Genomic DNA, 27,766 nt, shown 5'->3' on the forward strand with positions numbered 1-27,766 from the left:
CAATTCAAGTACTTCAGTGTTCAGGACCAATACCAAATTTTAAAAAACTTGCCACAAGGCAAGACGCACTGAGCTTTTCAATTGTCTTCATCGACCTTCTTTGAAGTTCGACCTGGTTCGACCTCCCTTCAATTCACCCAATCGGTAGCGACATCGTTTCAAGCGTGATTTATCCGGTTTATTTACATTTGTCATTGACTTACCATTCGGGTCGTGAATGAACCATGTAAGTCAATACTCAATATTTTGTTCCTTTATATTACTGTGTGAGGCTGTGAATCACAACTGTTCCAATGTCGTGAGAGGCAATCTTATATTGATTTGTACCAACTCTATGTGTGCGTGCACCGAACGTCCCATTCACGAGCGCATTGAGTTCTAATATTAAATAATATGAGCGCCCTGTGCATCACAAATAGTCGGTGAGAAAATCCACAATGTAATAGCGCTCAAAATACGTTTTAATAACACCTCTAAGGTTCAGGTACGTAATGCTTTTACGACGTTTGAAATCGCGTGCAACAATGCCTAGACAGGCAAAACACATTACGTCTTCTGTTTGCGATCTCAGTTTGTGCATGTGTGACGAAATGGCATTGCCTTGTCACGGTTACTTAGTCAACGGTGCATCAGAAACAGACTCTCGTATAGAGCTTTGCGACCGGAAGGCAAAGCCGCTGAGAAGTATCAATAGGGAATGCCTTTAGCGCCTTCTAAGTGATTAGGAAATGTGTCGAAGAAATCACCTCATCGAAGATGGAACCTCCGGATTTGCTTTTTGCAGATCCAAGGAATTGTACTGACGAAATGGAGCAGCCACCTGTGGAGAAGCTACTAAGTTGGCAAGAGAGGGAGCTAAAGAAATGTGACGAGAAACTGGAACGCTGGGCACAGTTTGAAAGTGACTATAAGCACCTCCACGACCGCCTCTCCACCATAGCGGACAAAGTGTCACATGAGGTCATGGTTCCGCTGAATTCCATGGCATTCATGCCAGGTCGTCTCATCCACACAAATGAGATCCTCGTTCTCCTGGGCGACAACTGGTTTGCTGTGCGTTCTGCAAAACAGGCTCAGGGCATTGTGGAACGTCGACTTGCTCACTGCCGAGCGATGCAGACTGAGCTTCACAAGGAACGAGACCAGTACCTCAAATGGATGAAATTCACTGGCGACCTTTGCGACAAAGGTGAATATGTAGATATTCGGGAACCATACGACCAAGCCGAGGAAGCAGCATGGCGCGAAAAGCATCGTCAGAGTCTGCAGGAGTACCATAAAAACAAATATGCAACTTCAAAAGATGATGGTGGTGACCAGCAAATATGGGAAATGTTAAATCGTCTTGAACTGCAAGAAGAAAATGAGTTGGCATCCTCGGAAAACGAAGGGTCGAGGAAAGTGCGTTGGCAGGACGAGAGTAGTGGACAGATTGAGTTCTCCTACATAGACTCGAGTGTGTCGCAGCCGGAGGAAACATCTGCTGGAGACATTGTAAGCCCAGGTGACATTCTCAAAGCGTTCGGTGGACTGGGTTCAGGTGCATCAAAATCCATACTGAAAACTGTTGATGTATGTGATCAACCGTCCCCGTCAAAAGAACGTGCTGATGTGCCACTTGCTCCAAAAGAGGTTGCAAATGTATCGGCAGATCCAGAATATGTGGTGGGGAAACAGGAAGCAAAGGTTGCCTTCACAGGAGCGATTGTGGAGCACGGTGCATCCGCGACATCTGAAGCAACACTGGATATTGATGTGGCGGAAATCGAAGTACCCCAGTCGTTAGCTAAGCCAAAGTCCTTGTTCAAGAGTCGAAAGGGCAGCAAGAAATAGATCTGCGATGGACTCCTTCCTGCCGCGTTTTGTACAGAACACCCAGGCACTTTTTAAGTGCACACGAGGACACGTACTGCAGTGGCGATGGCTAACGATGTCTGTCTCTGCTGCCATTTCATTTGTAAGGTGCAGCTTACAGCTCCAATGTGTCTGTTTTCTACCGAACTGGATATAGTGATGTGGATAAAGTCTGGTGCTCCTTTTTTCGATACTAGAGCCTCATTTACAAACCACCATAGTGCAGCAAGTGCACATAAATTTTTTGCGCCAATTTTTAGTCTCGATAGTAGATAAAGCGCTGTCTGTTTCAGCAAAAACATTGCATCTTCACCTGTTTTCACCAATGTGGGTCAATCGGCAATAATCAGTTACCATTACTTGGAATTTCTGGAGGGCATATGTCTCTAATTTTAGAATAGGCAGTGCCAATAGAAGGATTGTGCCAGTGACTATTGATAATAAAATTGCTGCTGTTTAATTATCTTCACTACCCTCTTTTCACATGGCATAAGTGTGAATGGGTGTACTTTCATGGATGTGATGCAGCATCTAATTTGTAAAATGAAAACCATAAATATTTAATGATTTTATAAGAGAGATGGGGACTGAAATATCTTGATGATTATACTATTAAAACCGTTATCCTCTTTCCTTGCAAGGAATTTTATGATTCAGTCTGATTCCACCTGAGACTTGTGTGAAACCAAACCTCCATAATTATCCAGTGTTGTTGCCTGTCCCTTAAAACTCCGTAGAGTGGGTACGGGCTTAGTGCCAAAGTCTGCTTTCACATGTAAATATGCCATGCTGTTCCACAGTAATGCAGTAAATACAGGTCATGACTTGCCCAAGTGAACTGTGAATACTGTGCTGTGGTGGAAAGCAGCCAAAAATGGTCCACACTTAATTTATCCACTTGTCATATCTAGGGCCTGGGATTTTATGCACAAAAATCTTCCAAAACACTCCCGCAATTATGTGGCCCGAAACGTCTAAATATGCAGAAATATTATGATGCCGGAATGTTGCTCCCGAGACTTTTGCGTGCCTTGTAACTGTATAAATATCCTTAATTGTCTAAAAAAAGTTTCTACGAAAGAAATAGCACATTCCTTATTGGCAGTTGAAACACACGTGCACTCCAGGCATTCTTCATTGGTTATCGCGGTGCACCATCATAGCCATACTCAGGTTTTAAAGAGAACACACACACGTATATATCCATTTTTACATGGGATGTGCGACTGCAAAAATGCACGCTGCGTCGCTGGATGTTATTCCGACGAATTGGCTAGCTACCTAGGTCACCTGCGCCATGTGCAGACAGATCTTGATTGTGCTGTTTGTTGCCTTTGAGAATGGTGCTCACAGACTGCAATACTTTGATTCCCTTATTTTTACCAAATACGACTGAACTCTCCGACTACTTGTCATGCATTCTGGGTCCGTTAGAAATGCAAAATAAATATAAATAAAATATGCATTCTTCATGAACTACCAGGCCTTAGTCATATTCGTGTACCTTTCCAAGTATTTCATTTAACTTTGGTTTTCTTTTCAAATAGTATAGAAGCGTTAGCCGATATTTATTTGCCTGTTTCACCGAAGACGTGTATCAAGAGTATCCTTCCGATTCATTCAGTACCGACCTGTCACTCTGCGCTTATTTTTACAGAATAAAAAGAGACGGTTGAGAGCACATATTTAATATGAAAAAAAAAATTACTTTCCTGCAGTAGGATGTCATTGTTACAAGTGTAAGATATGCATCACTGAAATGTTTTATAAATGATTACCCTGACATAGAGAAGGTGCTTCTGCAAAGTTGGATGTTCGCAGAAATCACCCTGTTATGTGTTTGGAAAGCATCCTAATATTTAGGAATTTAAGCTTATCTGTCTTGTTGGACGAACGGCACAATCAACAACATTTGCAACATATGCGTTTGCAGCAATGCAACATGCATTGCTTTCCCTGGGTTTTCTTCAGACGCTTTAGCACAAATGTCGGCACAGTTCCCTGTGAAGTCTGCCAAGGATGCACGATCCCTTCCTGCCATACCAGTGACGTCGTCCACCTAAGCGTGGCTGACTACGGCATGCAGTTCCACCACCACCACGAGTAGGGGTTCAATCCATGACACCTCCCCTCCAGAACTCGTACCTTTGGTAGTGCATGTGGGAAGTGGCAAACAAGTTCAGCATCCTTCTCCCACGTTTGGAATATACCTCTACCCGAGAAACGTCATCATGACGTTGGTATACAGTACTGAAACCGAAACAAATCGGAAGGGGAGGGTTGGGTTCCACGAATGGGAACTTATTCGCTGCCTCCTATTGAAAGAAAAGTAGGACCGAAGGTCGCGTTTCTTTCGGGGACCATCGTAATCCCCTCAAGACAGCGGCTTTCGGGCGCGAACTCTTTCGCCCCCTAGCTTCGAGCGTAGTTCAACTCTACCAAAATGGTGGCGCTGTCGAACACTATGACGTCATTTGTTTGCTAACAGGGAGATGTCTATTCTCCCTGAGTATTCTCCCGAAGTATTTTCCTGCCTACGCTGCTGAACTTACCAATATGTGCATTGCTCCTAGTGCTGACATTAGGGAATCCTAGATCAGGAGTCTTCGGTGCACCACGCTTCAGCCACACGTCCTGAGCGGATACTTCAGTGCACACTGCACTGTCTGCAGCGCCTGCGCAATGATAGTTGAGAAGTTTAATCGCAGACCGATGAAAAAATATAATGTGATCGCCCTAAACAATGAATCCCTGAGATTCTTCCAAAAAGAGATCACTCGAGTGACCTTCTGCAGTACAGTTGGCGACGCTACCTGTTCGCGTCCCATCATCACTGTTGAACAAATTCTCTGTCAGGAAAGTCGGAGGTGCCACTTGAAGAAGCCAGAACCAGCCACTGTGGACATCACTATGTTGAAAGTCAAGGCAGGCATTTTTGCAACGCTCAGCTTCAGGACTCGACGACATCTCTTACCAGTTAATCACTAAATTGGAGTCAGTAACTCCGAGCAGCGCACTCTCCTATGGTAGCAAGACCGATCCTGGAGAAACACAAAGGTCTCAGCGACTTGGAGACTCATTTTTGCTCCTTTCGCTTACCGAAGTTCTCCAGGGTCTTGGAGTCATTCTGTCCCACTGTCCTGACCGACAGCATTTGTCGAGGTGTAGAACGACACGCTGTTGTGCGAAAGGCGTGGTTGATGAAATCAATGCTTAGCTGGAAACGCTCTGGCAGATCGCGCAAACTGAGAAGCGCCTCATGTTTATTGACGAAAAAAGGTCATTTGGGTTACTATCGGCAGCGACGCATGAAATGGCTTGAAGAGGTTGAGAAACCATATACAATCCACTAAATGTATGGCTCCGCTTCATACGTTGTAGTCCATGGGTTCGACATGCAGAGCCCCACATTGTTCATTTGAACGTTTTTTTAACTGTTAGGTTTTAAAAACAGCGATTCTTTCAAGCCACCGCCGACGGTGGCGCCGAACAGCGCTGAGAGACGTCGGCCGGCAGGCACACGGACGTTTTATCCGTTCACGCTTGCCCGAAGTACCCGAAGGTCACCGTACCGAAGGCCGTTCTCCGGTGGCCGGCTCCCTCTTTACAACAGCCTACGTCGTCATGGAAACGTCACTAAAAAAAAAAAAAAAAAAACGGGCAAAGAGGTGAGGCGTTGAGACTTGAGACTTGAGAGCGACGGAGGAGCCGCCCAGCGGGCGACTTTCGGAGTGCAATAGTTTGGCAACGCGGGATCGCATAAACATGGCGTTTTGATGTGCATGTTTAGTGAACATAAATCAATTCTTACAACGTTATTCCTTCAAAAGTTTGGAAATGGTTTCACAACCCCTTTAACGATACATTCGTCGCCATCACCTGTCGCATGCACCATGAGCATTAGAGGCAGTGGAGTTGTGTTTGGCTGTTCTTTGCCTTGGAGCGTGATGTCGAAAGCATCAAAGAAAGCTCGTATTAACGTTCTCCGTTACCTGTCTGTTTCTGGGTTGTCGCATCTTGCATTGCAATGAGATAGCTACACACCTCATTGGATCAGCAGTTGGTGTAAGAGGGAGTCACGTTTTCGCGCCATCGGAAACTAATCTCCAGGATATCCTAACCAAATGAAAGCATGTCTAGGTGTGCCCCAGACCACACAGGACATGACTACCTTATAGCGGAAGCCAGAGGAGGCCACATTGCGCGACATTGGTTCGGTCTGCTAACGACTAATCCAGCTTCTCTCTTGGGTGGCGTATGCTAAAAACTTCGGCGCACGTCAAAAAATCCTCAGGTTGACAAGTCCACAAGTTATGTCGCCAGATGAGTGACTCCGCAGTGGTCGGTACATGGAACAACTTTGCCCACCTGAAGAATTGTCTTTCAATCTTGACACTGACACGCTTTCAAGTCGCAACAGCTCTCAGCTGCCTTTCATCATAGTGAGACTGTTTGTGCAACAATAACTCGACATGAACCAGAAAATTTTAATCAGCACCTCAAGCGTTGATCTGTTGAATGATCTAAAAACTACACGAAAGTTAATGTAAGCTATACTTCAAGCACATATTTTGCACAAACGTGGACGGACGGGGTAGTTGGTATGTATCGATAAGAGCAAAGCACCAGGAAGAAACGCGGAATAAACGCCCAATAAACTGTAGTTGCGAGTTGGCAGTTCTTCTGCGTGTGCTGTGTTCCGTCCCGTCCGCGTTTTTTCCTACTGCTTTACTATGATGCACATATTTTAACCTTTACCAGGTATGCGTGCCCTAAGTGATCACATTAGAATGAAGAAACGCTCCGGACACGTGATACCGAACGTTAAATGTCATTCTTTGTAACTTAGATGGGTAGAAATCCAGCGAACCGGTAGAGATGTAGGAAGGGAGTTTCCTCAGGACAGAAGCCGCCGATATTTCGAACAGAGACTGTTCTTCTTCTGGGCACCGTCCTCATCATTGGCATGGTATTTAAAGGGTTAGGTGTGACGTGTTTAAAGGCGAATTGTGGGTCAACAGCCCGGAGGGAAGAAAGGTCCGTACGGGTTTTTACGGCGGGAGTGAATGGCTGCTTTGTTAGAGTGTGGAGGGGATTATGTGAACGTAGTGATCTAGGCTACAGACCGGTTGCAGAAAAATGGAAGGTTCACGAACACGTGGACGAAACGGGACAACAGGCAAGAATTCGCAAGCATAGCGAAAGATAAGGAGGTTAGTGGTTACGTGGGGAAAATTCCAGAACGAGCAAAATTTTTTTTTTTAATATATATTTGTAATACAAAGTTGTGGCATGCAATAAAGAGAGCAGAAAGCAGTGGCCATGCAGAACATAACAGATGATAATGGAGGTAGATGGGAAAAGCATATTTTATTTGTGAAGTGTTTCTAGGGTGCCTTGTGATTTGTTGATACCGGACGGGTGAAGAGCGTTGAACTTGTATATGAGATAAGACTCCCTATCACGTCTGTCACGTGTGGATCTAAACCCGGTTTCTAGAATATATAGTTTAATATTGTCAAAATTGTGACCAGGAACGTTAAAGTGTTCGGCGACTGCTTTGGGGAGTTTGTTGGACGTGTCGGTTCTGTGTCCGGTAAGGCGGTTGTTCATTTGTTGGCCGGTTTCACCAATGTATTGCATAGAGCAGTCGCCGCATTCAATGCAGTACTGTAGAAGTCATTTTTTCCGCGTGGAAAATATTTTCGCGTTTCCGAACAGAGCTGGTTTGCGGAGTTATTCGCGAGAACTTAAATTCGCGACACAGGTTTCCGGGGGTGCTTTTCTCTTGCATATCGTGCCGCCGTCAACACTACGGCATGTTTCGGCAAGTACTAAGACATCCGTTGTTCACGTGGATGGCGGCATTCTAGGTCAATTCCTTTCTTCTCCTCACAGACATGGGAGGAAATGCCCTGATGGCCTTTAGGGCCCCTGCAGGAGGCCATAGTACTGGCCGTATGCAGGTCAGCCACTTGATTTTAGCAGTTCTCATTTATTATCACTCAGGGCACTGAACAGTTCGGTTGAGGTGTGGTAGTATCATACAAGCTGATTTTGAGAATGCGAGAAGTATGTACAGTGCAACGGGTTTGTAGGAGCAAGGGTTTGTAGGGTGATTCATTTTCATTTCCTTACATCTAGCCTGATGGGATAAAACAATCTTTTGCGGCTTGCTTAAACTGCCTACACTGCAGGGAGCAGAAAGGGTCAAGGTAGTCACGGTACAGCGTCGAACGCCGAACGATTTTCGCCCTCATGTGGCCAGAGTTATTCGCGGGAACTTAAATTCGCGATTTTAGAGGAGTGCGCGAAAAACGCGAAAAATAATTCCGCGCGAAAAAAACCACTTCTACAGTATATAACATTGGAGCTTGTGCATGTGAATGCGTGGTTAACGGGGTGGGTGTAATTGCTCGCAGTGCTTTTGATGGAGTTAGCGTGTTGAACGTGCTTGCATGTTTTGCAGCGCGGGAGGTTGCAGGGTCGTGTTCCCGTGTACGGGGCGCTCGTTTTGCTGATTTTGGCATTGACCAAGGAGTCTGCCAGGTTTCTTGCGCGTCGGTATGTCACCTGTATGGGATTTGTGAATATGTTGTTAAGCCGGTCACTGCTTTGGAGGAGGGGCTCGTGCTTCTGTAGAATGGCTTTGATGTTTGGAAGTGCGTTGGAATATCTTGTGATGAAGCTGATTTGGCACGCGTCGGGATTTTTTCGGTTTTCCAGGACCTCGTTTCGATCGAGTGTGGGTGCCTTGCGACGGAATTCGGTTAGGAGGGAGTCTGGATAGTCCCTTTGGGCAAGTGTACTGCAGAGTTCGTCAAGCAGCGTAATCTGTGTCGTTTGAACAAATTCTGCGTAGTCTTACACTCTGCCCATTAGGAATTCCAACCTTACAGTGACGCGGGTGGTGACTCTTGAAGTGAAGGTATTGTTGTTTGTCAGTTGGCTTTTTGTACAGGGTTGTGACGAGGTTGCCGTTGTCTAGTGATATCGTGGTGTCGAGGAAGTTAATTAAGTGAGTTGACTGTTGTGATGTGAACTTTATGTTGCTATGCGCGGTGTTCAGTAGATCTACGAACTTTTGGAATTCATGTTCCCCGTGTTCCCATATTATCAGTATATCATCGATGTATCGAAGGTACACCGTGGGTTTTAATGAGAGGGCGCTGAGAACTTTGTTTTCTAGGAACCCCATGAAGATATTTGCGTATGTGGGTGCAACAGGTGTGCCCATACTTGTACCGTGTACTTGTAGGTAGTATTCACCATTGAACTCGAAGTAATTCAGTTTAAGAACCAAGTCCATTAGAGCGAGTATGGTTTCCGTGTCTTTTCTGGTGTTTGTAGTAGAAAGGGTATTGCAGAGGGCTGTGATTCCGTCGTTGTGTGGGATGTTAGTATACAGTGATGTCACATCCAGCGTGGCTAGTATTGTGTCCCTACCAAATGTACGAGTGTTGTTTATATCTCTGATTATTCTGAGGAGGTGGGGTGTGTCTTGTACATGCGATGGCAGTGTTGTCGGAATATGGTTTAAATAGTGGTCCAGGAATTTCGAGAGTCTTTCTGTTGGTGTGTTGTTATTAGATACAATTGGCCTGCCGGGGATGTCAGCCGTATAGAGCTCGTTGGCGTGTACCTTGTGGATTTTTGGCAGTAAATAGAAACGACCTGCGTCTGTGTTTGATGGGGTGAGATATCTGAGGTCATCACGTGTGATGAGCTTTCGTTCGTGGAGGTCCTGTATGGTACTGGTTATTAGCGCCGTGTACTCCTTTGTTGGGTCATGGTCCAGTTTGAGGTAGTGTTGTGTATTGTTGAGTTGCCTATGTGCTTCAGAGATATATTTATCTGTGGGCCAGATGACGATATTCCCACCCTTATCTGCGGGCTTGATAATGATATCATCTCTGTCAGCTAGCGAATTGATGATGTCACGTTGTGTTTTAGTGAGGTTGTGACCACGCGAGCTTTGGGAAATACCGCGAAGGATGTCGTTGCTTACTTGTTTAATGTACAGGTCTAGTGCGGGTTCTCGGCCGTGACGTTCTGTTGGTGTCCAGGTTGATGGTAGTCGGAGGTCGTTGTTGTTTTCTTGTGTTGTATGAGCGAAGAATTCTCTAAGGCGTAGCCGTCTCGCAAAGTCTGATATGTCTTTGTGGATTTCGTATTCGTTAACAGAATTGAGTGTAGGGCAGAGTGTTAATGAATAATGTTAATGTTAATGTTTCTTTGTAACTTGTGCTACACCGTGAGGTCCTCAAGCTCACCAACAAGCCAGGTGAGGCTGAGACCAACAAGGTGTCAACCGAGGTAACATTATTTCAGGCTTACGTTGAACACAAGGTGTCCCAGAAAACGTGTCACTGAATAATAATAATAATAACAATAATAAAACTACGCCATCTAGAAACATGCGGACAACAGCATTTGTTCTTATTAGGTTTTTGCAACCTCTCTCAATTTTTACGAACTGAACTCGGAAATTTACCAAGCAAAGGTCGCTTTTTTACACCGCCAATGTGAAGCGCGCGCCCAATTTATTGAAGTTCATGATAATTGACATGGATATTGAGGAACTATCCCATCGGAAAAAGTAGCCGGACATCATGCGTTCTCGAGCGTAAACAGCCTACCCGTCGACGACATTTTTGCGCGCCCTCATTGTCAGTCCGACGAAAGGAGGTTGCTAAACTCAGCCCACGTGGTGATAGTAGAAGGAGATAAGATAGGCATGGCTTATCGTGTTCGGCTTCTGCTGGGATCATGCCTTCCCTCTCCCAGTTTCAAGAACTGTCACTATTTCTACTATCCCTCTGTGGGCTGGGTTTAGAAACCTCCTTTCGTCGGACTGACAATGAGGGCGCGCAAAAAATTCGTCGAGTTGGTGCTCCCAAGAGGATGACGTTTGGCTATTTTTTCCCGATGGGATAGATGTTCAATATCCCTCTGAGTTATCATGAACTGGAGTAAATTTGGCACGCGCTTCACATTGGTGGGATAAAAAAGCTACCTTTACTTTTGAAATTTTCGAGTTCAGTTCGTAAGAATTGACCGCGTGATTCTAGTTGGCGGAGTTCTTTTTTTTCTTTTTTTTTGTTAATTATGATCCAGTGACACGTTTTCTGGGACACACTGTGGAGTTCTTAGAGTGTCTCTTCTTACGTACTCGCTGACCTGCTAAGCTATAACTTGATCTGGAACGCCGCTGCCGCTCTTTGCTGTAGATGAGATAGTTGCAACTTCATCACAGTGGATCCTTTTCTGTTATATCCCTCCAGGCTCTGAATACGAAGTGAAGGTAGCGAGGCGGCACGATGTTTGCTGTATCTCGCTCGTCCTGGAACAAGGCGGTGTCCCTGGTGCTCAGAGTCTCACGCCACCGATCTCCCAAAACAGGATTCCGGGAGTTTGTTCAGGTTCCTCATCTTCAAGAGCAGTTGCCATTAACGTTTGCTACAGTAGCAGGTAAACATTCCACTTTGCATGTACTGGACAAGAGCAAATTATACCGCAACAACGCGTCTCTGAGTTCCCCCGTCGAAATAAACTTTGTCATGAGCATAGTCGATAATATACAGGGTGCTCTCTCTTTTTTTTAGTCGACACCGATTTTTTATAAAAAGTAATCAGAGCTACATAAATTTCGTTTTCGCAGGTCAGTTATACGGCCAAGCGGACACTCTGTAAACCGCGTATGCAACTACGGGACGACTAATTAGCTAAAATTTATTTATTTATTTATTTATTAGATATTTTCTGGGAAATGCGAGACAGCAGAATTGGAGCCAGTCATTACTCAAATCCATCGTTCTTATTAAACACACTGAGAAACGAACGCACCTTGAGATATAAATTCCCGAACTTTGCCATACAAATGACCCAAAACCAGAACTACGCACTAGCCGAGCGCAGAAAGAGGGACAGACCATCGGCCATGCACTCAGTGGAGGATGGAGCAGCCAGAACAGGGGCTGAACACCGCACCTCACCCCACAGAAGCATGGAAAATATTCGATTCCCTCCAGAATTTTCGCGAAAGACGACCCAACGCCATCTTGAAACCATCAGCAGCACCATCTATGAAGAAAAGAAGGAAGCTCCCGCACCTAAAAATATGGCAAAATATGCACTTTTCTTGCGAAATATGCCTCAACGTGCAAAACATGCATTTATATGCGCCATAGAACCCTTCTGATCGGTCCCAAACCAAGGCCAAAAGTGTTGTTTCACCGTCCAGATACGAAACCATATCGAGCAAGAAACATGCCTTTGCATGGAAATGTGCGCTCTACTCGTAACCTTCTGTTATATAAACTCAGCAAGCTTAAAATTGATACTAATCTGATAGCCTGGCTTCATTGGTTTGTACATTGCAGGTATTAATGTCAACGAGTAAACGGGTATTAGCGAACTGCGTTTACTAAGCCGACTTGGCATTACATCTTTCCCCGCAAGTTATACTCTAAGAAAAACTATTCTATTGACATCATGTTGAACGATCTATCCTTCGAAAATTTTACGGTTCTTAATATTTGATGCAACGCATGTCGCACAGCGATCAACTTGAAGGAGCTCACCAAATCACGCTCGTCGCACTACATCTCCAATAAGGCAAAGAGCGAATGTTTTGTGTTTATTCTCGTATGCAAAGTCATCGCTGTTTTGTAAACAAAGAAAAAATACTTTCATTCACTTCTCGTCAAGTTACGGCTCCCCTTCCATGAAGGATATAGTCATCACGAAATGCTGTGCGCTCGAATCAGTCTCCTTGATCTGTGCTAGATCATTCTTACATACGAACAGAGTGCAAAGATTGCAATAAACTTCAAGGATATTTAAAAAAGAACCTCTGTTTACGCTCGCAAAACGCAAGAACCGATAAATAAAAAGGAAAAAGTGCACACTTCCAAACATCAGCAGAAACACTATACAAGCCACACGCGCAGGCACCGGCGGACACGAAAATCTCCCCCCAAACGAGCGACGTGCCGCCACGCGTCGTCGGGGCGCCCTAGGCGAATTTTTCGGCAGGGTTTCCTGACCAGAAAGAGCACTGAGGGACCGTGGTGTAGATGAATAATACTGTATCTTTTCTGTTTTATTGTTACTATGTAGTCACTGTTTAGCATATATGTAAGTTCTCTTTACCACATTTTTGTCTCTCCACTTTTTGTACAGTTCCACTCCCTTCTGAAATGATTCTGCCCTGAGGGTAAACAAATAAATAAGTAAATATGTTAGCCAGATAGACCGCTCTCCGGACGAGATAAGACCAAGGTCGTGTCGTTTCTGTGCTAGAGAATACCTTAGAGAATAGTTTAGTGGCTCTAGTTGCCGTGACGTAGTGAGCCCAGCGTTACGTAGCAGCAGCACGAGCGAGCTCCTGTACCAACACTTCCCCCGGGTCCTGCTGCGGCGATGTTAACCTAGCTTGTTCTGCTGTGTGACCCCGGAAGAAGTGCGGGAAATTTTCGATGGCGTGCAGGCCAAAGACCCCACACGGGCGCTACAGGTCAGCTAGGACCATTGTTCTTCTTCAAGAACGCATGGTATCATGGGGTGTACAACCGTCCGCTGGCAACATGCGTACAACATGCACACATGATTAGGCATACATGACTGTGCAACATTCAACCAACACGCTCTGCTCGTAATTTCGTTACTAAAAGCTGCTTGGGTACAAAGGTTTATGACTCATCTAACCAGTCATACAACAATATATCGAAGGTTTGTTTCTACTGGAAAGGCGTCCCAGCTGTTAACAGGCTGTTCGTTGTTTGCGTACAGGGTACTGAATATAATCAGAAGTATAAACAGACAAGTACGTGTAACAAAACTGCGTATATTATACCTACCGTTGATGGTACAGATTTAGGAGAACCATATCTGCATATCCATACCTGCCTGAGGGGCAGGGGGATCAAACGGAATTCCTTTTTATCCCCCTGCCTCGCAAGCAGATATCGCTCTCTAGCTACGATTGCCCTTTCCACACCTGCGTGCGCACCTGTCACTCTGTTTTCCTCCTCTCTGGATCGGGGAGTCGAGGAGGATTTTGGCAAACAGACACGGCGATCTCCTGGAACCTTCGCTGTAAAAAAACAAAAGCTTCCAAACCGAAGACCAGCAACGTGCTGTCAGCCACTGCAAAGGAATCAGGTGCTTGTCGTACCCTGTCTACGGAACTGTTATTGTAAAGACGTTCCAATCTTCTAAATCTCTTGTAATCCTTCTAAACCTCCCTACTGAACTCATGTTATTTTGGTTTCGTCACTGATTTTGCTTGCCCACACTTCAGCCAATCATTTTCCTACCTCTGGAAAACAAAATCTGACATGGGGCTTCAAGTTAGAAACTGCAACATCTCTTGTAATTGTCTGTTCTTTTGCTGTTGTAAATGCCCTGTGACCTATCCACCTGCGACTGTACTACACGTATGGGTAAACAGTTTTGTAAATACACTAAAATAAATTTCACTCAGTGTTCTATACTTCTTTACCGCATCGTGTGTCGGTGCCCTTCTGTACTATTAGCCACTGCAGGGATTTGGGAATGTACACGCCTTCGATTCTGAATGTATTTAGTTCTGCATCAAAATTTCTGGTCCAACGAAGTCGCGTTTGATCAAATCATTGGCAAGACAGCACTCGCAGACGCCAAATTGTCCATATCTTCCATTCCATTTCGTAATAACTCTTTATATAAACGTGATATCGAAGATGACGTCATTTAATTACGTAGTCTGTATATCCATGCTTACTAGATATGAGTCCGCGGCCCAAACCTATTTCCCTTGCTACAGCCTGCGAAGTAGCGTTTGGTCGAATCGTTCATTTTCAAGTGACCAAAGAACAAAGAGCAGACAAGATCACACACAAGTCGCTCTGTTGTTGTTTCGTGTTTGTTCTTTGGTCACTTGTGGATTTACACCAACCAGCCCAATCTATATATTTCAGACATTCTGTCAAATCGCCGTACAAGTGGCACTCATTGGTGCTAAATTGTCAATTTCCTCTAATTTAGCTCGTAATAACTCTTCATAGCAACTTGATATTGACAGTGTCATCATAAGATTACGTAGTCTGTATATCGTATGCGTACCGCAGCTGTTGTCCTTGCTGCACCTTTAGGACTCGCATTTAGTCAATTTGTCGTCCAGAAGGCTATCACAGGCTGCAATCTGCCAATTTCATCCGGCAATCTCCCGATATCTGGAAAGTCTCATATGCACCCCAAGCAGCACAACGTACTGAAAGTCGGGTGCAATAGGGGTGGACGGTATGTGTCTTATCAATGTTCTTTAGCTTCACGAGTCTGTTCAAGGCCTTCCATCTACCCGTCCACCCCTAATGCACTCGACTTTTAGTACATTGTGCTGCTTGGGGCGTTCCCACAGTTATACATCATGTCTTATTCTTTCTCTTAAGGCTGGTTTAGAGCAGCGTTTCCCAAACTTCTCCTTGTCTCGGACCCCCAAACCCACTGAGAATCCATTCGAGGACCCCCGCTAAGTACGATTCATATCGACATAAATAAGGGATGTGAAGAAAGAAAAGGAAAAACAAACAAACAAGGCACCGCCATGCAGGAAATGAGAATTTGGTATATATCTGCCTTCTTTAGTATCATATATCGTCATATATCAATATCGTTGCCCTCAGAGATGACGTGACCAGCACTCGCCAAGACGGTCTTCTGGCCGTCTTCGATCGTCGCGGACCCCCGGGGGTCCGCGGACCACACTTTGGGAACCACTGGTTTAGAGTACGACGTAGTCTTCGCCCATCGCCGCCCGCGTTCCGTGCCGACAGCTAGTGTTCGCTACGCCACGCTTCCTCATCCTACCGGATTCATACCAACCGGAGAGTTTTAGCATACCGTTGATAACGTGGCTTGCGTCGAACCGTATCAACCGGAACCAATCAGTGGATAAGATTCTGAGTCACGCACCACTGCGATTGGTTCCGATAGGCACAATAACCTTATCAACGGTATACTAAAACTCACTATAGTCTGACGCGATTCGGCGCAGCGCAACGAAAACATCTTTTTAAGATTTTCACATTTCGTAGTGAGAAAGTAGTCATATCTGGCAACTGTACACGAATGTTGGAATCCGACTAAAGCTAATCCGTTTTCCCATGTATGTTTGTACTACAGTAATACGGTTGGTATCCCCAAAAATGGACATTGAATTGAAGAAGAAAGTCGCACGTTTTCCCAGTTGTTCTCCTTCTTTTGCTTGTCTCTATAATCCATCCGTCGTGTATTATATAGGCACGGATGTTTCTTAACAGCTTCAATCAAAAGCTCAATGGGCGACGCCATGCTTGGAAATGTGAGTCCACCGGAGCCCACGCCGTGCACAGCTCGCTGGCCACCTCTAGATGTAGAGCATTGCTCTACTGCCCCGACAGCGGCTGACGTAACGCGCGTTGCCGCCACGCCGTGCTTCACCGACAGTGGCTTGCGACGCGCGGCCGTGCGCTGCGCGTCGTTACGCCCCGCTCCGCCGGACTCTAAAGCATGGTTCACAGTAGTGCGTTCTGCTGCGTGCGGATCCGTGCGGGCGCTGGTTACCGTGGCAACAGATACGTGCGTGACCTCCCGCAGCAGAACGCCAGGATTTCGCCCGAGCTCAACTTTTTCCGACGCACGCAGCAGCCCGCAAGCGGAGAACGAATCGCGAGGCCGCCTTCCGAGCGTGCGCAGTAGGTTTCTCTCTGCGAGAGTGTTTTCAACATGGCGGCCACCGGAGTGGAAATCCCGCTCGGCGCTCATTGGCTTACGGTTTGGTGACGCACGCATTCGGACGCAGGTATGTGAACAGCGGAACGGATTGCTTACAACGCACGCAGGCGCCCGAACGCAGCAGAACGCACTAGTGTGAACCATGCTTTAACCAGCCTTTACGCGAAATTAACCAGCCTTTACGGCGCGTTATCGGTGTTGTTATCAGGTCGGGGCGCGAGAAGGGAATTGTTCGCCTCAGATATGTCCCAACCAACATAATGTACTGAAAGTCGAGTGCAATAGGGGTGGCCAGTATGTGTTTTATCAATGTTCTTCAGTCTCACAAGTCTGTTCAAGGCCTTCCATCTACCCGTCCACCCCTATTGCACTCGACTTTCAGTACATTGTGCTGCTTGGGGTCCTCTTCTCCCTGCCCAAATATGTTCCTCCTCACGCACTCACGCACCACCCTGTAGACTTGGCTTCCTTGCGTCGTCCTCTGCTATCAGGTCAAGCCGGGTTTCAGAGGAGGTGTCCAGGAATGCTGCTCTTGTGCACGAGTGTTATGACATTAGAATTACAGCAAACCGGCTTAGTATAGCTGCCCAGTCCCTTCACGGTTACGGGACACGGACCTGTCTTTTGCGAGAGAGTCCAACCATTGACCAAGAATTGGTCAATGTTGCAACTGCGTGTGTTGACCAGCCGCAGAAATTTTCCCGCATATTCCTGCATAATGGCTGAATCGGTTGTGAGATTGAGATCAGCCGAGCTATATCGGTGAACAGACTTTCATTTTTCAGGCAGTGTCGCCAAAGAGGAAGCCGACAAACCTTACGGTGGCAACTGGGACACCAAGTTTGAAGCTCTCTGTAAAGCTGTGGTAAAGGGTGACCAAGGCCTTCTCGATGACCGCTTGGTGATACGTGGATTGCATCGCCTTCTCAAGAGCAACACCAATCCCGAGTCCTATGTGCTACACTGTTTCGAGCAACGGGTACTATGGAGGTGCCGAAAGATGCGCCTCCATAATCTCTGTTACTGCCTCTCGTACCATGTTTCACACCAGGTAAACAACATGCACTTGAGTTCATGTAGCTTCGCGAAATTTGCGCCGTGCTTAGCAATATCCCCCTCTTGCAGGAAACGCCTCTTCAAAAGAAGGTAGTGGAAACATTGTGCGAGGAAATCCAAACGCGTGTGTCATCCATCGAGTCCGTCAATGACGTTGTTCGGCTCTTGGAACTATCTGATCATCTGGGAGGAGCCAAGTTCATGCTCACAGTGCAAGACCGGGCTCTGCACCTTATGAATTCTTTCAATCAGCATGAGATTTGTTTCTTGGTAGAATCCCTCGCAAAACTCGGTCTACGTCCTACTCCTCTTTTGCAAGCTGCTGCGTTTTATTTGGGAAAGAAAGGAGGGGAGCTTTCTTTGAAGGATGCAGTGTCTCTCCTTAACGCCTTCAAAACTTTGAGCTTTCCTGACTTGGCTGTCCTGAGATGGGTGTCTGAGGCTGTTGTAAGCGGTCTAGGAACCGCGGAAAAGCCGTCATTGGTAGCTGCATGTCTTACTTCTGTTGGACAGCTCAGGTGGAGGCATCCAGGTAAGACCCAGCTGTCCTTGCTCAATTCTCGTTGCGTAATCACCAATATCTCTGGCCATTTAAAATGTCTTACAAGAAAACGAGAAGGCCAGTGCTCCCTGCGTTCTCGTGGACAAAATTCAGTTTGTAATATCGCAGCCATTGACAACAGTTTATTGAAATTGTGAACGTTTTGTGTCCGTACAGCAGCGTGACGAACGGCGTGCCTGCCTCTTCAGAAACTTTCGTCGTGAAGTTTCAACAGCAGGGCCGTGTTGTTTCCGCGGTGGTAACATACAGCCGATCTTGTTTTCAGCGAAATTGTTTTTACTATGGGAGTTATCTTCGGCGAATTATATTGGCTTAGAAAGGCAAAGTTGGTTTGCAAAACGCGCGGAAGAAACGCAACACTGAAATCGAAGCTTGACCCGCAACACCACGCTTTTCCTTCGGCCATACCGGTGACGTCAGCGGTATCACTAAGTAGTACTATATGTCGACCACGGAGTGGATTGCAGGCTCTGTTGCTGACGTCATGCACAAGAGCAACAGAACGAAATCGCTCTGTGGTGGCTCAGGTTTCGGTTATTCTACCCTATTGCGTGTGCGTGTTACTTTCTCTCTCTCTCTTTTCATTCTTTCATAGTTTACATGGTGGTTGCATAATACTATTCTATGAAGTGCGCATGTTACTGTGAGCCATAAACGAAACACGTGCTGGTTGCCACGGGTTCCGCCTTGGAGAAACGCAAATACTCAAAATGTTAAATCTACTTTAAAATATACTGGTTGTCACATTTTCGACAAAAATAGTAAGTCAGCTCATACCACACAGTTTTCTCATAAAACGAACCAAAGAGTACACGTGGCGCTCAATACTCATCCCATCCCACCCCATCGTCATTCATGTATGTTGATGTAGTTGATGTTGCACTCAATACTGAAAGGAGTTCCACCACAATATCCGCGATTGTACTTGGAGTGTTCTTCGCCTCGCACTGTTACTCCTTCTTTCAGATCTCTTGGAGTCCTGTGCATCCTGGATCTTATCGAATGCATCAGACTGCAGGCAACAGGATGTTGCAGCTTGTCTGCTTGCTCTGGCCCGGGTGCAGTACATGCCTGAAGACAGCCATCGGCTGTTCACGCTCTTCACTGAACACCTATGTGAAAGAAGCCTTGCTTCGAGCGCACCACTCGTGTGGTTAGACGTTGTTTGGTCTTTAGCCACACTCGGGAGGATAGAAAGTCACCATCTTGACTCTGTGTTCAAGCCGGAGTTCTACAAACCCTTGTTGGGTAAGAGCATGTTCAGCCACTGTAAGAGCGTATAATGGCCAGGGTTACGCGAGGTGAGACTAGTAGATCAATGAGGTGGACTGGAACAGCTTGGATGTAATCATGTAGTTTCCCTTTCGAAGTGTTTGGTTAGTTTAACTGTTACGTTCAAAGACTGTGCACTTGTGTGTTTGATGGTGTGTGCTTGCATAGTCACATCTAAGCAATTGATAGCCTGTTCTCTCAATGACAGACGACAAGAGTTTCGCTGGATGCACAGCACGACAAAAGCTCCTTAACCTGGCTGCAGTGAACGATATGGAATTTCCGAATAGGCCTCGTTTCCCAAAAGCTGTCCTGGACACTTTAATGGAGGTACGTTCCTTCATATCCGATTTCAAGGGATCGTGTCACATGCCGAGCCAAGACGTACATAGGATTGTGTTAGCCATGTGAATCTAACCACCTCTCGGCCGTACTTGCCTTTCCTTTCACACTGGTTGGAGAAGGGTCCACAACAGGTCGCCCACTGCACATACTCCCGTTTTACGCCAACGCTGCTGTGTTGATGGGTTGCATATTGTTGCAACTTAAAGTGCCACTCCGGACTAGGAAAACAGCGTTTATTTTATTTAGTCCGTGAAAAGAAGGCGTCTCAAGGATTCTATACGCGAAATTTCAATCCTGTTTACGAACGCTGTGCATTTCTGTCAATTTTTGAAGATCTGCTGAGCCTCCACAAGTTTCAATGACGCAACGAGCGAGTGACGTAATCATAAGCCCACAAACTGCAATGATGTCATGTTCTGGAGAGGGCATTCTTCTCCTAGCAGCGACACCGGCGTCCGGGGAGGGTCACGTGGTTTAGAAGTCATATGAGGCTGATCGAAAGTGGAGAAAATGGGACATGTCTTCTCCCTCCTTTGTGTTTTCTCCATGGTCGGAGCAGTTGGACGGTATGTCACGTGGGGCTCCGCTACCGGAGTGCAAAAAGTGAGCCCCCCGGAAGACTCGAAGGGCAACAACGTTGCCAGGTGAGAGCCGGGCGCTCTGTCGGTGCATAACATGCCGTCACAGTTCTCAAAAATAAAAATTATATTTGTCTAGCTTTCGTGTCACGTAGAGCCAAAATATTTTGCAGGAATGTAAAGTGAGACAGGAAGATTTCAGTAACATTACTTTTGTGGGATTCTGAAGACACGAGATTTAGTACGAAGTGGCACTTTAATTGTTCGAATTGCGCGAATTTTGGCCTCACATATTGGAAGATCTTGAATAATCTGTCAAGCGTCTAAATGACCGTCAAAGCACACGTTAACCCTGTGTGGAAGTTGCATATTAAGAAACGCTTTGCCGAAGTCCGATGAAGTGCAGGAGAATCTCGCTAAATGGATGTCGCTTAAAGGGACTATCGCATCCAAAATATCGCAAAGGTGTGTATGAGACAAAACACGATAACGTTCGGCATGGTTTCACAGTCTACTTGGCCAAGTTTTCCTTACGAAAACAGCGTACTTATTAAATAGGCGTTTACATTTCCTTAGAGTTCCGTTTAGAGTGATTTCGCCGTACTTTGAACGAGTACGGCTGTTCCACTACTCTGTGTGATTTCTCCCAGACTTCCACGTTAACATGCACTTTATTCGATCTTGCATGACAGAAAGAGTACGTGGATGTTTGCAGCGCACGCAAACACAGAACTGACCAATGTCGCGTCATGCTGCATGATCGATGCACGGCCGAAGTAAATCTTCGAGGCAGGATAAAAAAATGTTATGTTAAACGTCAATAATAAATACGTTACAAAATAAGCTAGTGGTACACAACGTATTGTCCTGCGACATGCAGCCAATTAACTTGATACCCACTCGCTACAGAAACTTTCACCATCGGCATGGCTGAGTGGATAAAAGTACCCGCTCGTTGGTGGTAACTCCAGGGTCGTGCCGTAGACTGGGAGGTGGTGGACACGAACCCTACCACCGGCTGTGCTGTCTCAGGTTTTCATCGGGTTTTCCGGCGGTCCCTGCAGACGGATGTCGCGCACAGTTCTCCCTGAATTTCGGCCTAGGGCTCATACTAACTCCCCTACTCCTTCCGACTGTCCACACCTGTACACCGCTCGTAGCGACAGTTGCTTCGCGTCGCTGGGACGGAATTTAAAGAAAATCAATGGTGCTTTCGATTTCGAGTTTTGTGCGCGTCTTTCCCGCGTACCGTTAGTTTGAACTGCTACCCGCATTTTAAGTTCTTCAACCTGGTTATGTTGTGGTTTTGATTTCCCAGAGCTGCATGTCATTTGAGGAAGGTCCGCTGCAGCGGTCAGTGAAAGAGGCATTAGCGAACTTCGCTCCGTCTGGGAAGTACCTTCTTCCTAGTCCAGAACTTCCGTACAGGATTCCCGCAGGTTAGTGATTCATGTTATCGTTACCGATTTTTGAGGGATATGTGTCTGTCATATGGGTGGAATAGACCTCTCGCTGTTTATAAACAAATGACGTCATAGTGTTCGACAGCGCCACCAATTTGGTAGAGTTGAACTGCGCTGTAAGCTAGGGGCGAACAATGTCACGCCGGAAAGCCACGGTCTTGAGGTTTTTACGATTATCTCTGAAAGGGACGCGACCTTCGGTCCTACTTTTCTTTCAATAAACCTCTAACAGAGAAACGTCATCATGACGTTGGTAGACACACCGAAACCAAAACAGATCGGAAGGGGAGAGCTGGGTTCCACGAATGGGCAATCGTTCGCTGCCTCCTATTGAAAGAAATGTAGGACCGAAGGTCGCCTCCTTTTCAGAGACCATCGTAATCCCCTCAAGACCGTGGCTTTCGGGCGCGACCTTGTTCGCCACTAGCTTTGAACGTAGTTCAACTCTACCAAACTCGTGGCGCTGTCGAGTATTATGACGTCATTTGTTTACAAACAGGTAGAGGTCTATTGGAGGCAGCGAACCACTGCCCATTCGTGGAACTCAGCCCTCCCCTTCTGATATGTTTGAGTTTGAGTCTGTCTACCAACGTCATGATGACGTTTCTCGGGTAAAGGTCTATTGAGAACGCGTTATTATCCGCGCTTTTATCTTCTATTATTCGGTGGAGAGTATATGCAGCACCATGCTTTGCACTGTTAAAGGAGATCTAAACTGAAAAACTTTCTCCTCGCAGAGTTAAAAATACAGTTACCCTGAAAGCAATACAAAAGGAACGGGATTGGTCATTTCTGATTTGAGCGCGAAGGGAAACGCCAGTTACTCTTCTTCTCACCTTCTTAGGAGGCGCGCGACACGACGATGCAAAATCTCGAGTAATGGGGTGCAATCTGGGCGAAGACTGTAAATGGGCTGAATGTAATGGGGTGTGCAATCATCGCGGGAAATCGTTTGCGGAGACCAATGGGAAACCTTCCCGCATTGTCGCGCTTCCTGAGAAGGAGAAAAGAGGAATAACCCAAATTGTATGCCAAACATGTAAGAAATAACATGTAGAGGAGCGCGAAAGCGCAGTCCGTCCGCAAAGGCAGTTCGCAATTGGCAAAAAAGACATCTTGGATAGTTGTTCCTGCAGCTATATACACACAAGAAATATCATTTTCATTTAGACGCAGAGATAGTTGTGGACGAGAATCTTCATCCTGTGCCACTGGAATCACCCATGCAGCCAGAGCATAAGAGGTATGTTATTTGATTATCTGAACAAGGTGACCCTTACCTTTCAAAGCCGACAACAATGCATGGTACTGCCCAAAGTACTAATTGGCGCGTGTCTACGTTTTGTCGCACTCAATAATCGTACAACAGGAGACGCAAATAACGCTGCAGCCAACGCGAACGTTTGGACTACGATAAATCGTCACGAAAAAAATGTATTTGATTTTCGCAGCAATAGCTAACGGGACGTAAGGCTTATATGACGTCCGTAGTTAAAGTTAGGATATAAAAGACTGTCTCATTAATTTCTAGCGTACCTTCACCCCTTCACTCTGTTTACAGAGTTGCGGTGGTTGTTCTAGACTTCAAGGACGTCACTCTGTACAGCTCAGTTCCAACAGGGTGCAACGCACTCCGGCTCCGACTGCTGAAGACGATGGGCTACGCTGTACTAGAGGTAAACATGATACTGTTGGCGCTTTTTTTTTTGTCCCGGAACAAAAAAAAAAAAAAATGAGAAGAAAATGTCAGAGCACGAGCGTACTGAGCTTTTGCCTTCTTTTGTCATGTTCATTTTAGGAATATTCCTGTTAAATGCATTGCTCAGTGCCGCTACTTTATAACTCGTTGGAGGATATAAAGACCTCTCTTAAAACTGTTTGAAATTTTGTTTTACATTGTAGAAAGGACAAGTCTTCATAAGCTGGCGACCGTAGTGTGTGACCTGGGCAACTGACTGAGAAAGTCAATAGCCGGATGGTCTACTAAATACTAATTTCTAGGCGATCATTGTGTGAGGCAGTGTAATACCTAAGACACACGGCCGCTCCAAAGGCCTTTTCACAAAAGGAGTGCCGAAAATCGCTCGTTGCACCCGTTATCGTCTGGCAAGCGAACCTTCTGATAACGGCAAAATGGAATGCTGTTTTCATGGTTCGCTTATCAAACGATAACTGAAGCCACGTGCGATTTTCAGCACACCTTAGAGCGTGCCGTGTGTCTTTGGTATTAAAATGTAACTGCACTTTAGCTGCAACAAAAATGTAATCTCGTGATAAACTGCTGCGCTGCAAATGTTTTTGGCCCGCCAGTGGAGCTGTGCACGCTGGGCCGGCGGGTTGATGGGAATGTCACGTGACTAGAGGTGTGCGCCGCAGCGCCGCCGCCGGAGGTCTGAACCTCGCCGCCGCCGCCGTGCCAAAACTGTCGGCGTGCCGCCGCCGCCGATGTTGAAAAATCGGCGGCGCTGTATAATGTGCCCATTTTTATCCATTTCTATAAAAAAGCTCTCCCATACCTAGTCTTTTTTTGTTTTTTGCATCTTAGGTCCCAGGCTCCATTTGTGGTGTTTTTAGCAGTAAGAATTTCATCACTAATATGCTGTTTATGCTTTACAGTTTCGTTTCACAGTCGACCCTGGAGGCACAACTCCAGGCATACTTGTCATTCAATTCCTGCAGGTTGTTTGCCAGTCATCCACCAACACCATAGCACTGGTCATTTTCCATATACGGGGTGTTTTGTTTTTTACTCATTACAGAATTTTTGTTAAAAAAAACTAGCGGAACAAAATAGATGCCGTTTTTTAGTTGGTCAGGCGAATATTATCTCGAAGGAAGTATGCAACTACAAGATCATCAATTACCTAAAATTCGTTAATTCTTTAATTAGGGGATTTCGCGCAAAAACGAGATAGCAGAACGGAAGATATTCCTTGTTGAAAGCCACTCCATGTTTAAGAAATCCTTAAATGCGCACATGTATTGAAATATCCGACGCTGAATGTCGCTATGCAAATGAGCCGAAACAAGAAATACGCAATTTCCGAGCGCAGAAATGACGCGAGCTTCGCCCTATCTGGGTTGAAAAGCGATCTATCTGGCCAACAGATTAGAGCCTACACCAATCAGCTCGATCGCTCCAAAGCACGTGCTCCTCTCACGTGGATTGCCTGTCGCTCTTTCTGCGCTCGAAAGGTGCGTAGCAAATAGTGCGTTTTGTGTGTGCCGGCGAAAAGCACCCCGTCAGAGAGGGTGTTTTCAATCGCGGGATTGCGGGGCTGCGCGCGAACCCACTCGCTCTGGACAAGCTTATACTGTAAAACTCATTTATTTCGCGAGCCCTTAATTTTCGCGAATCGAGAAAATTCGCGAACTTTAAGGGCACGGTAAAATTTCATAGCAGAGAAGGAAGATCCCGAGGAACTCGAGGAGCGCGCGAAATTTAGTGTTTGCGAATACATCCCTACTCGGTTCGCGAAAATTTAGGGCTGCGAAATTAAAGGGTTTTACAGTATTTATTCATGATAACTACAGCGTCATGGAAAGCCTCATGCAAAAATACTATTCAATGACGTGGTGGGTGCGCCTTATGTCATATCGTTTTCTTACGTTTGCATATTTACATATATTTACTATAGATTGTCAAAAAGAGTCACTGGATCAATGGATAGAGCTTTTACGCGTCGTCGTCCTGTGAATGTTCGGCACTCGCTATAACTGTTACGTGTGGTTACCATTAAAGGGATGGCTCGTCATTCTGATTGTCTAGCTATCGAATGACGAGCCGAATCGAATGACGAATGTTTTGGGGTGTTGTTTTCTCCAGCGATTAACGGGCCCTGTCGAAGTTCTTGGGCGACGACCTCCTTGAAGTGCTTTACTTCTCCTAATATTCCGTTGTGTGTTCTGGTTTTCTTTCATAATACACGCTTATCCAGTGCTGATGTACTTGTTTGGCGCAAGGTACAATAAATACTGCTACCGTCTCGGTATTTATGATGGAGAAAATACCCCCGCACTGAGGTGTCGGTACGTTCCCGTTAGAGAAGAGAACACATATTGACAGCCCACGGGGCTCACGCCGATAAGACAGCATCGGCGTGACGCCGCTGCCGCCGCCGGTTCTTCAACGTGCTCTACGCCGCCGCCGGTAAAAATGCCCACGGCGCACACCTCTACACGTGACCACAGCGCTTTCAATATGGCCGCCCCGTTGTTAGCATCACAGGGGTGGCATCCAATGTATTGCTCCGTAGACGAAAGCGTGCCGGGCGAACGCAATGCATCCTGGACAGGTCCTGGTCGTACGTCACAGCAACGTCAAGGCACACGTGACCTTAAAGATGGCGGCGCCCATCATCGGTGGCCAAACCGTTTCTAAACAATGCGGTTATAGTTTCTGCGCGACCTGTTGGATGTCTTTCCATCACGATAATTATTTTTATCCGATAATCTCGCGGTAAAACGAGCAGTTTTGCACATAAGGCCTCGTACTGTTGACGACTTTCAAAGACGTTATGACGACCGAGCGTTAAGATCCACTGAGCCGATGCGATGTACTTAAACTAAGGAGGAATGGGCTACCATGTTGCGGAAGAAGCACCGCATAGTTTACGCTGCAAAATACGTTCATCTCTTGGCTTTATGACGACGAAAATATGTCAGTAAGCGGCAAAACGACATGTAAACAAAGTCACGTGACCTCAGAATGACATTTTCTATTACATGCGACCAGGACAAGATGGCAGTTTTGCCAAAAGCACCCGCTTGAGAGTAGTTACAACAATGACGGGTTTGTGTCACCCCTGTGGTTAGCATGCACTAGGGAGGAGTAGCGTTCGGTGATGCGGTTTTGGGGTGTAGAAGGCGAAAAGCATGCGGATATTCATCGCATGTTGAAGCAGTATGGAGACGCCTTTGCGTCACTTTATGCTACTATGCGAGTGACACTACGATGATCTGTGGAATGCGTCTTGTGATAGCGCTCGTACATTTCGCCTCCGTTTACTTTTACTGTGTCTCCTGTTTTATGATAACGTGACAGCATAAAAATCTTTCGCAGGTCCATCACACAGAATACGACGACAAGGAACCTGTTCTGAAGAAAGTCAAGTATTTACAGCGAAAACTTCAGATGTGCGTTAAAAATGTAGACTCGTTGTGAGTTCCATGCTCCAGTAATAAAGCGCATTTAGGTGCGACCCACGGAGGCGCGTTCATATTTTTTATTGCGCGGCGGAGCTGCCATATGTAGCATTTGTGACCATTCCTCTGATGGTGCCATGATGCACAGTTAGGTATTAAACCACAAGCAGAAGGCAGCCTTCGTGAACAATTAATTACTGATCACACTGAAACTTATGTTATGTTTGCCGTTACTAATTACACGAATTTATAACCTTTATTGAGATACTGTACCATAACAACAGATTTAGTTGGTCGGCGGAAAGGGGGTTACAGAGGTTATTGTAGACCCCCTGAATTTGTGAAGAGGGCGCAAAATACCCATGGAGGTAGGCACCAAAGTGTTATCTCAGGTGCCGCACGCAAGTAAAATGCCACAAAACCTTTTCATGAATCGATCAGATTGCCAGCATAGTCACTGCTTTGTCGGCTGGTTGGGTGTGTCGTATGCGTCTTGTCTTGTTGGTTGTACCAACAACAACAGCATTTGACGAATTCCTTTATTATAGCGTTGTTGTCGAGCATGCAGAGTTTCTCCAGGTAGGTGTGCAGGATGCACAGATAGTTTAGCCACCTCTGCCCCATGGAAGTCTTCACTCTCCGCAATAACGAGAACGATCTCTCGGCCGTTGCTGAAGTGTCTGGTACAACCAGCCTTATACAACGCTATAATAAAGGAATTTCTCGCGGAAGAG

The 27,766-nt window shown here is 46.0% G+C and overlaps 2 protein-coding genes across 2 annotated transcripts; both read left to right on the plus strand.

Annotated features, from left to right (window-relative positions):
• Nucleotides 1–125: 125 nt before the first annotated feature.
• LOC135385321 (FAST kinase domain-containing protein 4-like) lies at nucleotides 126–27,096 on the plus strand. Its single transcript, XM_064614574.1, has 10 exons — nucleotides 126–226; nucleotides 11,139–11,325; nucleotides 17,397–17,662; nucleotides 17,737–18,199; nucleotides 19,196–19,477; nucleotides 19,710–19,831; nucleotides 21,743–21,863; nucleotides 23,058–23,130; nucleotides 23,449–23,563; nucleotides 26,950–27,096. The coding sequence occupies exons 2-10, from the start codon at nucleotides 11,175–11,177 to the stop codon at nucleotides 27,049–27,051; spliced, it is 1,695 nt and encodes a 564-aa protein (XP_064470644.1). The 5' UTR covers nucleotides 126–226; nucleotides 11,139–11,174; the 3' UTR covers nucleotides 27,052–27,096.
• On the plus strand, nucleotides 757–1,833 carry LOC135384549 (unconventional prefoldin RPB5 interactor-like). The gene has a single exon (XM_064613746.1). It carries the CDS (start codon nucleotides 757–759, stop codon nucleotides 1,831–1,833), a length of 1,077 nt encoding a protein of 358 aa, XP_064469816.1.
• Nucleotides 27,097–27,766: the final 670 nt, after the last annotated feature.

This window comes from Ornithodoros turicata, chromosome 2 (assembly GCF_037126465.1).
Source record: "Ornithodoros turicata isolate Travis chromosome 2, ASM3712646v1, whole genome shotgun sequence".
NCBI lineage: Eukaryota > Metazoa > Arthropoda > Arachnida > Ixodida > Argasidae > Ornithodoros > Ornithodoros turicata.

What these genes read in the sequence shown, in the direction of transcription:
- LOC135384549 (XM_064613746.1), top strand. Translation starts at nt 757, where the DNA reads ATGGAACCTCCGGATTTGCTTTTTGCAGATCCAAGGAATTGTACTGAC.
- LOC135385321 (XM_064614574.1), top strand. Translation starts at nt 11,175, where the DNA reads ATGTTTGCTGTATCTCGCTCGTCCTGGAACAAGGCGGTGTCCCTGGTG. An exon ending in CGTACCATGTTTCACACCAG is followed by an intron (nt 17,663 to 17,736) that starts GTAAACAACATG and finishes CCCCTCTTGCAG; the next exon opens with GAAACGCCTCTTCAAAAGAA. An exon ending in ATGCAGCCAGAGCATAAGAG is followed by an intron (nt 23,131 to 23,448) that starts GTATGTTATTTG and finishes CTCTGTTTACAG; the next exon opens with AGTTGCGGTGGTTGTTCTAG.